The sequence below is a fragment of the Vitis vinifera genome, chromosome 11 (genome assembly GCF_030704535.1).
Source record: "Vitis vinifera cultivar Pinot Noir 40024 chromosome 11, ASM3070453v1".
NCBI classification, from domain to species: Eukaryota; Viridiplantae; Streptophyta; class Magnoliopsida; order Vitales; family Vitaceae; genus Vitis; species Vitis vinifera.
Genome location: NC_081815.1, coordinates 77,421 through 90,667, shown reverse-complemented (window position 1 = coordinate 90,667; position 13,247 = coordinate 77,421). Strand labels below are relative to the sequence as shown.

The 13,247-nt window shown below is 36.9% G+C and overlaps 1 protein-coding gene across 5 annotated transcripts in view; it reads right to left on the bottom strand.

Moving 5' to 3' along the window:
- Positions 1 to 13,247, bottom strand: part of LOC100259293 (guanine nucleotide exchange factor SPIKE 1) — an 84,431-nt gene that overhangs the window by 56,967 nt on the left and 14,217 nt on the right. For all 5 annotated transcript variants that reach the window (XM_010657758.3, XM_059740540.1, XM_010657759.3 and 2 more), the window contains 8 exons: positions 12,697 to 12,864; positions 12,418 to 12,609; positions 12,215 to 12,258; positions 6,290 to 6,359; positions 5,476 to 5,637; positions 2,453 to 2,560; positions 2,228 to 2,265; positions 1,177 to 1,321 (listed from right to left, as the gene is read on the bottom strand). In XM_010657758.3, the coding sequence (XP_010656060.1) occupies positions 1,177 to 1,321; positions 2,228 to 2,265; positions 2,453 to 2,560; positions 5,476 to 5,637; positions 6,290 to 6,359; positions 12,215 to 12,258; positions 12,418 to 12,609; positions 12,697 to 12,864 (927 nt within the window). The remainder of the gene's footprint in view (positions 1 to 1,176; positions 1,322 to 2,227; positions 2,266 to 2,452; positions 2,561 to 5,475; positions 5,638 to 6,289; positions 6,360 to 12,214; positions 12,259 to 12,417; positions 12,610 to 12,696; positions 12,865 to 13,247) is intronic.

Below are 13,247 nucleotides of genomic sequence, written 5' to 3'. Positions count from 1 at the left end.
CTAAAAGCTTTGTAAGGTAAGTCCTCACTTAGAGCAATCATTGATATTGACTTTTATATTATTGGATTTCCAAATGAAGTTTGCAAGAATAAAAGAAGCCAAGTTGGTGGATGAAGATATGGTATTAAAGAAGGAACTAACTGAGAACAACCATGAGGATGTCAAGGACTGAACTCTCACATTAGAAAAAGTGAGTGACAGATACACATGAATTGAGGTGGTCATAAGAAGAACTAGTTCCTCAAGTTCATGCTCTTGGAGGTTGCAATGGCAATTGAAATTCCAAGATGGAAACAAAGAGAAGGAAACTAGCACTGAAATAATAGTGTCTCTCAACCTCACTACCTTATAGAGGTTTGGGAACCACTCACTGAGAGGTTTATCACTGCACCAATTATTCCTCACCAAAGACTAGTTCCTTTTCTTCAGTCTCCACCTTATATGGCAGAAAGTAGGTCTCTTTATATTATTAACTGAATACAGCAACAGGAAACCTAGGGGGACTCTCGGTAACATATGCGTCAAGACTAAAGTCCTTTATCTTTTGCTCTCAGTTCATGTCGGCTCCAGGTTAGGCCAGTATGGTGTGCAGGAAAGATATTATCAGAAATGAAGGGAATCAATTTGTAAAGAGAAAAATATTAGTTTAAAAGATTTAGAAAATTTAGTTGATGAAGGAAATGTTCAACAAAGAATCAGTTGCCTCCAGTTCTCTCACATTTGCCCAACTAAACCTTATTTTACCACATTTTTCATATAGGCAGAACAATATAAAGAGTGTTCAAAAGTCCTATCTTACCAAATTGCTACACTAAAACAAGCCATGTTTCAAGCAATTGACATTGCCCTGGAGACCCATCCATGAAGATATCTTATGGTGAACCATAATATTAGAAGAAACATCCCTCAGAATGCTATGGGAATTAAAAGCAGATTCATAGAGCAATACAATAGTACAAACAAGAAACAAAAGCCTTTGAGTAGGAATGGTGAACTGAAATGAATTTCCTCCCTAATTGATGGATATGTAATATAAAAGAAACCAAGAATATTGGCACAAAACAGAATATTATAACTGAGAGACAGCAAAGTGCACACAGTTAAATATAATATTTGTGACAAGCATAGGACACCAGCAATCTTGACAAACAATGATGAACCATGGAACAGGCTAACCTTACTGCGAGCTAAGCTTCCCCACACAGTGGACAAACCAGGATAAACCGGTGGCTGACGACCCCCAAAGTCATCAAAAGCATAATCAACATAGTTAACCAGAAAACGATTTCTTTCAGCATCATCAACAGACTCATGTTGCACCCTACAAGCCAAAGAGCCATAGATGAGAGAAGTGAACAACTAATAATTGTGAATTTCTGCTTACCAAACCAATCAGAAAACATGAGTGCTTTGCCTAAGAATTTGATTGTTGCTACTATTATGAGATTTATAAGTCAATTAGAATTAACTGATACAAATTAATAAAGAAACTTTAAGCCACATTTGGGCCAAATGTAGTTTGCCATGAATAAACGAACTCATTAAAAAAAATTTGAACATCTCATGAGAATAAAACAACAATATAATGATTAACAGTGCATTTGAAATGGTTTGATTTCAGGGTTCCAAAATAGGTACCATCAGTGGCATCAGGGATCAATTTAAAGATTCAAAAAAATCATGTCCTAAATCTTTTGTATGAGGAAATGACACATTCTGACAAATGACGTGCTCCTATATAGCAGAATGGCAAAAGTCAACCCCAAGTAGTCCGGGATCTAAAGACTATATGAGGTTGAGTTGCATGCTGTGGTTACAGTTCCTCTTTAAACAACTCCATCATGGTAGATGGATCTTTTATGTTAAACATTACCAACAAAAGAAAACAAATATGCACTTGGAAGTTGTGTTTCTTATTAGAAAAGAACCACCAAAAAGCATAGACGGAAACAAAGGCGACACTAACAAAATGAAACAATATGACTAAAAATCTACCTAAGGAGACCAAAAAAAACAAACAAACAAAACAAAACAATCAATTGAAGCATCAGATTTTTACATCAATATAATTTTCTTTCGTTACAGCAAATTAGAGGGGAAAAAGGTCTCCATCATTTCTATATATATAAACCATTTTTTTGTTACTCATTTCTCTAGCTTTGGATGGACTTAGATAATTTACATAATTAATCCAATGTATCATCAAACCCATAATCAAGAAGCATACCGGGTTAAAATATTAACCATGGCTCTGAAGGCAGCAACCTGAAAATGAAAGTGTAAGTAAAGGGACAGTACATACCGATGAAGATGGACTTCAAGATCTATAAGTAAAATGATGGCAGCAAACAGGTAAAAGAGAAGGGAAAAAGATATAGAACATAGTGAAGTATGATTTCAGTAAAAGCGAAAGCTTTATAAAGGAAAGTGCTGGAAGGATTTATTGGAAAACCTGGAGGGTTTCACCACCATTGCCTATAAGATGGAGAAGCATATTCAAAATTGGATGAAGAAACTGAAGCAAAGCAGTGGAATCAACATTCTTCAAACTATTAATGGCCTGAACACAAAAATCAGAATAGACACGTTAAGAACAAAATTTTGTAAGACTTATAAAAATTCTTCCGACAGAAATAGTTAATTTCCACATGAATCACATAGACAAAACATGTGAATATACAACCATCATCAGATAATAAGGTAGCCATTTTTATTCGACCAAATCGAAACTTCTTAAAACAACATGCAACTTGAATTTTCTTGTCACTACTTGTTCCAAATAATTTTTCAATTTAAAATTGTAGGGCTGGGGGTGGCTGAGGGTGATAAGAACACTACCTTTTTTCATAAGATGGTCAATGCCCACAAAAGAAGAAACTATATGACTAGAATTAGAGTGAATGGGATCAGGCTTTCTAAGGATCTAGAGATTAAGAGGGGGATCGTGAACGCCTTTCATAGTTTACTATCAGAGGCAAGGGATTGTAGGCCTAGCTTTAGCAAGATAGTTTTCGCTTGTTTCAAGGACATATACTCAAAGCCCCTCGGAGGCTCCTTTCTCAAAGGGGGAAGTGTTATTGGCCTGGTCTTGCTTAAGCAGGGACAAAGCTCTTAGACCAAATGGGTTCACCATGACTTTTTGATAACACTGCTAGGACTTTGTTAAGCCTGAGGCATTGGACTTCTTCAGACAGTTTTTTGAAAAGGGCGCCTTTTTAAGAAGCTTGAATGCTATATTCTTAGTTTTGATTCCAAAGAAAGGGGGAGCCAAAGACTTGAAAAACTTCAGATTCATCAGCTTGGTGCGATGGTTATATAAGCTACTAGACAAAGTGTTGGGTGATAGGCTGAAGAGGATCGTGGGTATAGTTGTTCCCAATTTTCAGCATGCATCTGTGGAAGGAAGACAAAGTTTGGATGCAACCGTTATTGTGAATGAGGCCATTGATTCAAGATTTAAGCATAGCATTCCTGCATCCATTTGTAAACTTGACATAGAGACGGCTTATCATCATGCTAATTGAAACTTCCTTCTAGAAGTTATGGAGACAATAGGCTATGGACAAAAGTGGGTCAGATGGATGAAGTGGTGTATGTCATTGACCACTTTTTTAATCTTAGTGAACAGGACTCTCACTGTTTTCGTCCAGAGTTCCAAGGGTCTAATGCAAGGGGATTCCCTGTCCCCTTATTATAAATCTGGCTACAGAGGCTTTCAGTTGCCTTGTAAAAGAAGCCAAGAGAAGGGGGTTTACTTTCTGGTTTCAAGGTGAGGTGTAGTTGTAGAGGGGGAGTTAAGGTGATGCAGTTTTTATATGTTGATGATACTATTATTTTTTGTGAGGCAATCCAAATGCAACTGATGCATCTGAACCGTACTCCCATGTGGTTTAATGTGATTTCTGGTTTGAAAGCAAAAATGGATAAGAGTGAGCTTATTCTGGTTAAGAGGGTAGATAATTTCGACATGTTGGCATGCAAATTGGAATGTTGGGTGGGGAGACTTCCTTCCACGTATCTGGGCCTTTATTTGGACAATTCCTTTACACGGTCTCCTTGTTCTTCTAATAACATAGCCAGTCTCTTAGCAAAGCCAAGCATTGGGTTCCTTTTGTAGGGAATTTTTATCCCGTGAGGAGTGTAGAGATGTTCTACCTTATGCAAGCTCATGTGGATTTTGATCAAGTTCTATAGGTTAGGTTGTGAAATGATTTCTCATCATTTATTTATACTTAGAAATTTATATCAATGAATTAGTTTTGTTTCAGATTAAAAACATATTATTCTGTATGGGACAAGGCTAATCAAAGTTTTTATTTGGAGATATCCTAGAGAGAGCACTACTGCAGTCACCAGGGTTTCAGGAGACCCTCTCAATTCACAGTAGAAAACGATTGCATGCCAACATTGATGCCAGAGTTCACACCATACCACATACCCATTAAAGCATACAACTTTCATAGGTGCTCATGCAAAATCTAGCTAGCAATTGGATAAATCATTATAGATCATGGAGGGAATGTATGTGCTTTCCAAAACTGATTACCAATAGCTTGGCAATCAGGGTCAAGATCCAAGCATTATCAGAAGGGGTTAATCAATTAAAGCAGTTAATGCATTGGAGGCTACCAATGTCATTCTCAAACGGGAATTAGCAAAGTTTTGGGCTGCCTCAGGGAGTAGAGAACCTGACTATATGATGAGAGTGACCCACTCAAAAAACACAACTCTACAGGATGATAGAGGCATCACCTTCAAAAGATTTATAATTTCTTCTATTTCTACAGACTCCAAGCCTCTGCAAAAGGGATTAGCTTCCAAATCATCTTTCCTCAAGGACCAAAAGCTTTGGTGTGCCAACCCAAGAGGTTGACCACAAGAATGAAACAACTAGAAGAAACTCAAAACAGAGCATCATCAATCTCTCTCAAAGGTGAGAAGAGGAAGAATCACAATACAACTCACCAAACCAACTTCACACCATCCTAATAAGATAGTAACTTTTTTTGTTAAATCCTCTATTCATCCCAAAATACCTGTGTCGTTTCCTATTTCAAAACAACTAAAACATTGCCAAGTCATCCAGCAGTCCATCCAGATGATAGAAGGATAAAATCCAGTAAATAAGAGAGGAAATATAATGAGATAAAATCATGTCCTTCCATCCCTGGTGGAACATTATATTTGCAGATTAGAGCCACTAGCACAACAGCAGAACACAGAAATCAAATAGAAGAAATATCTAACCAACAAATAGGTTCGAGTGATTAACATTAAGTCGAAGAGCCACACGCTTCAAGTGACCATTAAGTTAAAAAAATGATGATGAAAAAAGAAACTTATAGCCTTCACTTATTTCTTTCTTAAATGCTTAGTTCCACACAAGATTTCAACTACTTTTTACAGCATCGTGCAAGTTCAAGGATCCAGATAATGGAAAGTGGCTATGGAGAAAGGAAGATATACAAGAATTACCTCAAGTAGTTCAGAACCCCAGGGAGGGCTTGTTCGAAGAGTATGCCTATCATATTCAAGAAAAAAATCTCTAATGCGCTCATTAATAGGGTATAAGGATGAACATAGTCTTAACCGCAATCTAAAAATATTTTTCCCGTCTTCCAAATAATCCAGCCTCTCCTACACCAGCAATTCAAAAGATAACATGGCAATGTTAGTTCATGAACCAAAACATATAATTGCAAGTTAAAACAAAATCCTCAAATGCAAATAATAACAACAAAGATTATGCCACATAAAATTATATGGGCTTCCCAACAGCCCTATGAGCTAAAATATTACACATGCACTGCAATTATTGCAAAAAATAAATTATTAATCCAAAATTTTAGGGTTCAATTACACATATGGAAGAAGAGTATGAGAAGGATAAAAACTCAGAACTTGAAAAGCAAGACTATCCAACCAAAGAAAAAACAAATAAAGAAAGAAACAATAAGCTTTGTAAAATTGCAGTTCCAAAGTTAGCTGTCCCCATTGTAATTAAGAACACATTTAATCAAGGGGAGGGGGGTGTGGGAAGCAACAATAAGCTTGGTAAAATTGCAGTTCAAAAGTTAGCTGTCCCCATCGTGACCAAAAAAAGCAAGTTTAATCATACTTAAACCAAAATCATGAAAACCATTTCAAATAAACAGATAAAAAATACAAATACAATCAGGAAAGGTGAAAAATTCTCCAACTGCATTATTAAAAGGTTAACATAGATAATATCTAGCCACCCCCCACAAACAAAAAAATAAAAACAGGAAGAAAACCCAACTGAACATACCTTGCCAGAGTCTTGAAGATAATGCGGAACCAGCTCTCTCATAATTGGTAAAGAAATTTCAGATCGCAACCTGAATCGAACCACAAGGATTACAGCTTTCAGATACCCATTCATAGTTCCTCAAGAACAAAGTAGAAATTCTTAGCAGTATACATATATAATACAGAATGGTAACTTTCTGACATCAAAACAAAAACCCTGAACAAAAAGGGTGCTTGTGCCTTGGAGGCTTTTTTGGGAGACCATATTTATCCCCTTAGTAAATGTTGTTCATTTAGTTGCTCTATCTTTTTCATATGCATATAGAAATTTTAATAGAAAACACTAAAAAAGAGAACAAACTTGGTAAGCAGGAAGCATACAAGGAATAATAAAATGAAAAATAAAGACAACAAATGCTAAACTAAGGGATAAACTCCAATCTATCCATAAAGTCTACAAGAGATAAACTCCCTACCCCTAACAATTCATTTGACAGAACAAACAGGGATTTAAGGAAAAAGTCTTCCAAATTCAGCTGTGACAGCTCCAAGTCTCTAAAAATACTTCATTTCTGCTCCTTCCAACATCCATGCAGACAAGAAAAAGCCTTCTTCAATGACTCTGGCATAACCAAAGAGACAAAACCAAAGATTAAAAAGCAATGTTTTAGACACAAGCTTCCCCACAATGAATAAAGAGGTGATTAACTGAATCCCCATGTTGTTTGCACCTGCAGCATCAATTTACTAGGATCTTTCCTCTTCACATCAGCAGGTTAATGATCAGGACTCTCTCCTGCTGAAACAGCACTGAACACTAGACAGTGCGATTAAAAGACTTAACTGAAAAGTATTCCTTTTGGATATCTGGATAACTTATCATTCTCATCCACCCTGACTGCAATAACTGAAATCATTAACATGAAAGATTCTATCAATTCTATCTCCCAATCCTGGAAAGTTCTTAGAAATGCTACCTCCTTCAAGCATGAATATGGCTACCATGCCACCTCTGTTTATGACAATGTTGAACAAGTCCACATCACCAGCTTAAGTGGAATCTCCCACACTAAGCATCGGTTCAGAACTTGGATTTGAACTCACTTCCACAAAGATAAAGGTAAGTGGATGAAAGTCTTCTGCTCTTACATGATATCTTTCCCCAAGTCCACTCCTACACCCCCTAAACCACCATAAAATATCCTCACCAAATTTATTTGTCACAACCTTCATCTGTTTTTAATAGGCAAAGATAGAAAATATTAAAAGCACCTAACAAAAGAGCACATAAAAGTATACACGTTGAATACAAAGGCACCAAAGTGCCAAACAAAGCTAAAGGATAAACAAAAAAAACTCCGCCACCTCACTTAGAGCTCAACCAATCGATGAAGTTCAACATGGACAAAGAGCTATCACCCATACCCAAAAAATATACATGAAAGAATGTTTGATAGCATGGTCCCCTTTCTCAATATTTCCAAATGCTCTCCTATTTCTTCCTTTCCAAATGATCCAAAGTAAGCACAAGGGGACAACTTTCCAAGCTTTCTTCCTCTTCTTCCCAACAAAAGATCCATGCCAGCTTAAAAGGGCCTCTCTTACTGTCACCCATTTGAGGAAAAGCATGTTGCCATAGCATATGACTACTTTCAAACAATGAAAGAGGATATGATCAACTGTTTCTTCATCTCCTTTGCACAAATAGCATCTCTTCAAGAATCTCCATCTCCTCCTTTTAAGCTAGTCCAACGTCAATATCCTTCCCCATGCAAAAAAGCCCACCCTCATCAGGACCCAAGGATTTCAAACCATGCTTGAAAAGAACCCTTCTTAACTTTCAATGGCAAAGGAGAATAAAGAGACTTAACTAAGAAATTGCTACATCTAGTGTTCTGTCAAACCATCTTATAGAGAACAACGTGGGGAAGCCTCACCAATGGATTCTTCCCCACACCACGTATCCATCCAAAACTTCTTACTCTCCCCATTTTCCACCCCAAAGATTGTTCTACAATTAAAGTCTTCCTACCCACTTATGATAACCTTCCACACTCCCACTCCATCCCCTACCCTCACTCCTCTAAAGCACTCTACCACAACCTTCATTTATAAACCATCTAGCACCATTTTCCTTTTTCATAGGAAACAAGAAACTTTATTAAAAAGCAAAAGTAAAGTATAAAGAAGGATAAGATGTAGCCTAGCATGAAGAGTTTATGTAGCATTAGGAGCCTTTCTCTAATTTGAACTATTTTCCCATATTTTAGGACCCTTCCTAATTATTAGGATTCCTATTCTAGCATGAAGAGTTTATAGCATTAGGGATCCTAGTACAATCCTTCCACATCATCTAGAATTCTTATGAATGAATACACTATTCTCCAAATTTGTCTTTGATATAGGAACAACTTTAAAGCACAAGAGGATACATCTAAGGTATAGAAGATTCTCAATGTGAGCCTCACAAAATAAAAGTAAACCATTAGTAGGCAATAGATATGAAATTTTCAACCACTAATCTTCCCTCCTCCCTATCCTAAAGCCCTGGATGAATCCTTTTTCTATCATTCTAGAAATAAAGCAACTCAAAGTTTCCATCACCTAGACAAAGTAGGGAACAATAGGACCCCTTGCCCAAAAACTCTAGAACTTCAATAGCGTACCTTCACTCCTTGGTTTTGTATGTTTCTCATTTTAGTGCTATTCACTTTGTGGCCATGGCACGAAGATCTCATGAAAACATTTTTTTACTAACTTTATTTCTATTCCCATCATTTCTTGAAATTTCCATTGGAGAATAATAATAATAATAATAGCAATAATGTATACATTTAGTGAGAAAATCTTGTAAGGCCATCTCTTTAAAACTATCCTTTGTATCAAGCGCTTTTGAGGTTCATTTAGACTAAGCAGTTTAAAGTGTGGGAATAGGGGTCATTAGCAAGATAGTGTCAAAGGATTCAAAAGAATTTCCTAGGCAAAGAAATCTTTCTTTGGGGGGGAGGTGAGCTCCAGAATAGGGCCTCATTTGGTGAATTGGTTCGTTTGCATGGAGAAAAAAGACAGGAGCTTGGGCATCAGAAATCTTTCCTTGTTGAATAAGGCTCTTCTCGGAAAATGGTGTTGGAGGTATGCTTCTAAGAACGAGCCTTTTTGGAAACAGGTGATTGTAGGGAAATATGGAGAGGAAGAGGGAGGTTGGTGTTCTGGTGCTTCAAGGGAAGGTCATGGTGTAGGTCTTTGGAAGGCCATCAGGAATGGGTGGATGGAGTTTAGCAAAAGGGTGTCTTTTAAGGTGGGGAATGGTAGAAGAGTGCGGTTCTGAAAGGATAGGTGGTGTGGAGAGAATTCCTTGAAAGAGAATTGTCCAAGCTTGTACTCATTAGACTTCTCTAGAGAAGCTTGGGCTGCCCAATTGTGGGATGGGATAGGGGAAGTGGGTCATTGGAACCCAGTTTTCACAACGATTAGGAAATGAGAGAGGTGGAAGCTCTGTTTAGAAGATTAAACGGACAAATGCTTAGAAGGGATGATGAGGATGTCATGAATTGGTGGATATCAAAGAAAGGCCTCTTCACTGTCAAGTCCTTTTACTCCTCCCTAGCTCCTTGCAATGCTAGAGAGTTCCCTTCAAGCATTGTTTGGAATCCTTAGGTACTGGAGAAGGTTAGCTTTTTTTCTTGGGAAGCTTTTTGGGGGAGAATTATAACTATGGATCAACTAAAATGAAGGGGTTGGTCTTTACCAAGTAGGTGGTTTCTGTGTAAAGCTAAAAAGGAATCAGCAAACCATTTACTTCTTCATTGTCCCAAGGCAACCATGATTTGGCAGCTCATCTTTGCTCTTTTTGGTGTTCAGTGGGTCATGTCCTTTTCTATCAAGGACTCTTTACTTAGTTGGCACAGCTCTTTTGTTGGGAAGAAAAGGAAAAAAATGTGGAATGCAGCCCCATTGTGTTTATTTTGGACCTTATGGAATGAGAGAAATAGAAAAGCCTTTGAAGACACCGAACTAACGGACTAAGCTATTTTACGGTCCTTTTTGTACATCTTTTTGGATTGGGTCAAGGTTAATGTAGGCTCTACCTCATGGTCTTTACTTGATTTCATTGATTGGTTGGGGTGAAAGTAAGGTGGTGGTTTTTGTGTTTTCCTTCTTTTTTTGGCCTTCAAGCCTTGTATACATCGTGTATACTTTCAGGTGTACTTCTTTTAACTTTCTTAATACAAATTGCTTTTGACTTATCAAAAAAAAAGAGTTTCCTATCCAAAGAAAAGAAAAAAAAAGTACCCTTGAGAGGTTCAAGAAAGATGCAAGCTCTAAGTTTTTTTTGACAGGTAAAATAAAGTGCATTAAAAAAAGAAAAGCGTACATAGTGTATACAAAGAGACCCAATAATCAAAAAAGCTTGAAGGCCCAAAAAGTTGCAATAGTGCTTTACATAGATCCTAGCCAATCTACAAAGTCTATCACCATGGATCTAGCCCCACTATACAATCTAACCCACACCCAAAGTAAGTAAGCTCTAAGTTGAAGACATTAATGTCACATGAAAAGGGTCGAAAGCCCAAAACTAATTAAGTGAAAACCAAAAAGATTGGTGTTCTCTTTTGTTAAGGCCTTCTAGTCTAAGTCATTCCTTCTTGTTTAGATTGAAGAATGAAGAAAGTCGAATAGATATCAATTGTATAAGCAAACTTAATTATAATAGAGAAATTCATTTGCAGGAACAAGTGAAACCAGTATACTTTAATTCACTTTATTTCCCTTCTCATGGTATATGTCACACAACCATCCCTATTGCAATGCTTAGAAAAACCCCTAATCCAATCTATATGTATTTTTTATAGCTATTCAATGCACTTACATGGTCTAGTATAATATTTATTCTGAATGCTAAGTAAACATAAACCAGATGAGGGAATTGGAAAATCAAGCAAATAGGGGAATCTGGTTGAAACTGTTATTCAATTACTTCTAATTTTGTAAGATGTGAAGTGCTTAGATCATAATAGACTTATATAAGGCAAGAATTGGTTTCTTTATTAGCAAACACTTGAAACAAAATGTTAACTTTGGATCGCATCCAGAGAGAGGGTGGGCTATGGCAAATAGATGTTTCCTCTGTTGCAAAGAGGAGGAATCGGTTGATCACATTCTCATCCATTGTGACAAGACAAGAGCTGTTTGGCACCTCCTTTTTTCGCTCTTCCGCATGTCTTGGGTCCTTCCCTCTTCTGTTAGAGAGACGCTTACAAGTTGGCAAAGGTTTGTTGTGGGTAGAAAAAGGAGAAAAGTGTGGAGAGCTGCCCCTTTGTGTCTTTTTTGGACAAACTGGAAGGTAAGAAATAGTAGGGCGTTTGAAAACATCAAGCATTCTGTTCATAGGATTAAATTTAACTTTTTGTGTAATCTTTGGGCGTGAACCAATTTGTTTATAGCTCTTGGCCCTTCTTCGCTTGTAGATTTTATGAATTAGATAGGGTCTTGTTGAGGGGTGCTGTTCTTGGTGTTTTTCTTTGTTTTTTGGAGCTGCTTTAGGCACCCGATGTATACTCCTTGTATACTTTGAAGTGCTTTTCTGGAACTTTTTAATACACTCTATTTACTTATCAAAAAAAAAAAACATCCAAAGCAAATCACTTCATCCAGTTTAGATGCATAACCCTACAGCTTTGAGCAGCCAAGACACCAATTTTACACGAACGCAATTGGCACCATCATATTAGTGAACATTTTCAGCACTAAGGCTGCAGCACAATTATTTTAACATTTTCAGAACTGAGGCAGAAGCACACCTATTTAAAGCAATGTAAATTAAAATGATAAATAAAAGCATAGAAGCAACAACAGCCAATGGTGCACATGAAAATGAAGTTAAACCTCTTCTAGACCAAAGAAGAAACAAGGAACAAGGATCTGGATTAAGATAACTACATACTGAGCATGTGTAGATAGTGGAAGTGAAGCATATCCTACAACCACCTGCGGAAGTGAATGAACAGAATAAAAATTCCCAACTGATGCAGGCATTAAAAAAAATGAAACAAGCAAACAACATTAGTTGTATAATATTAACAAAAGATTAAAATTCAAAACCGAAAATGAAAAACTAAGGCTTCTTAATCACAGTTAAAATTTTACTGGCTTCGGAGCTTCAAGTTTTGTTTGCAGGTCAACATGAAAGAAAGTGAATAAAAGGTGATGCATTGGTGTCCAAATAGCAGGAAGGAAAAGTTTGATCTCATCATGGTAGCAGGCCACCCTAGCCCCAACAGCAACTTGTGTGTGAGCCCATTTCTGAAGTGAGACACCTGGCTCCCTCATACACATTGCCTAGTCAGAAGCACAACACACATGAAACTAATGAGCAAAAGTCTATAAATTAAATTGCTGTTAATATACAATAGCATACACATCTACCTCTAAAGGCTGCCTGCGAGCATCTGCATCATCCTTTCTGAGTTCAATCCGTATGAACAAATTCCTTTTCCGACTTAAACTAACAGTCAAAGGATATACATAAAGACAATGAAAAAGCTGCAAGAAAGGTTCATTTCTTGTTGTACTGCGGAAGTCAAAAGCTTGGAACTGCAAATCAATTTACTTATACTTAGCATAAATGAAATCTGTAAAAAGAAACATTTAATGAAAACATTTTTTTGAATATGTCAACTTATTAGTAATATCTAAAAGGGTAAAACTAATAGAAATTATGGCTCTAAGTGGACAGGTGAAGCAGGATCCAGGCACCAACCTAAAACAGTAGGGAATCAAGAATAAGGACAATAACAAAGACAATTTTTCAGACGCATAACTTTATGCAGCCTATCAATTATTCACAACTGTCATGTTGTTTAACATTTTATGCAAAATCCTGGAGTATGTGTTTAACTTCTTGGCCAGGCACTTTTTCATCATCCCAATCCTATTATTTATCCTATTCCTAGATATGCATTCCAAATATGACATCC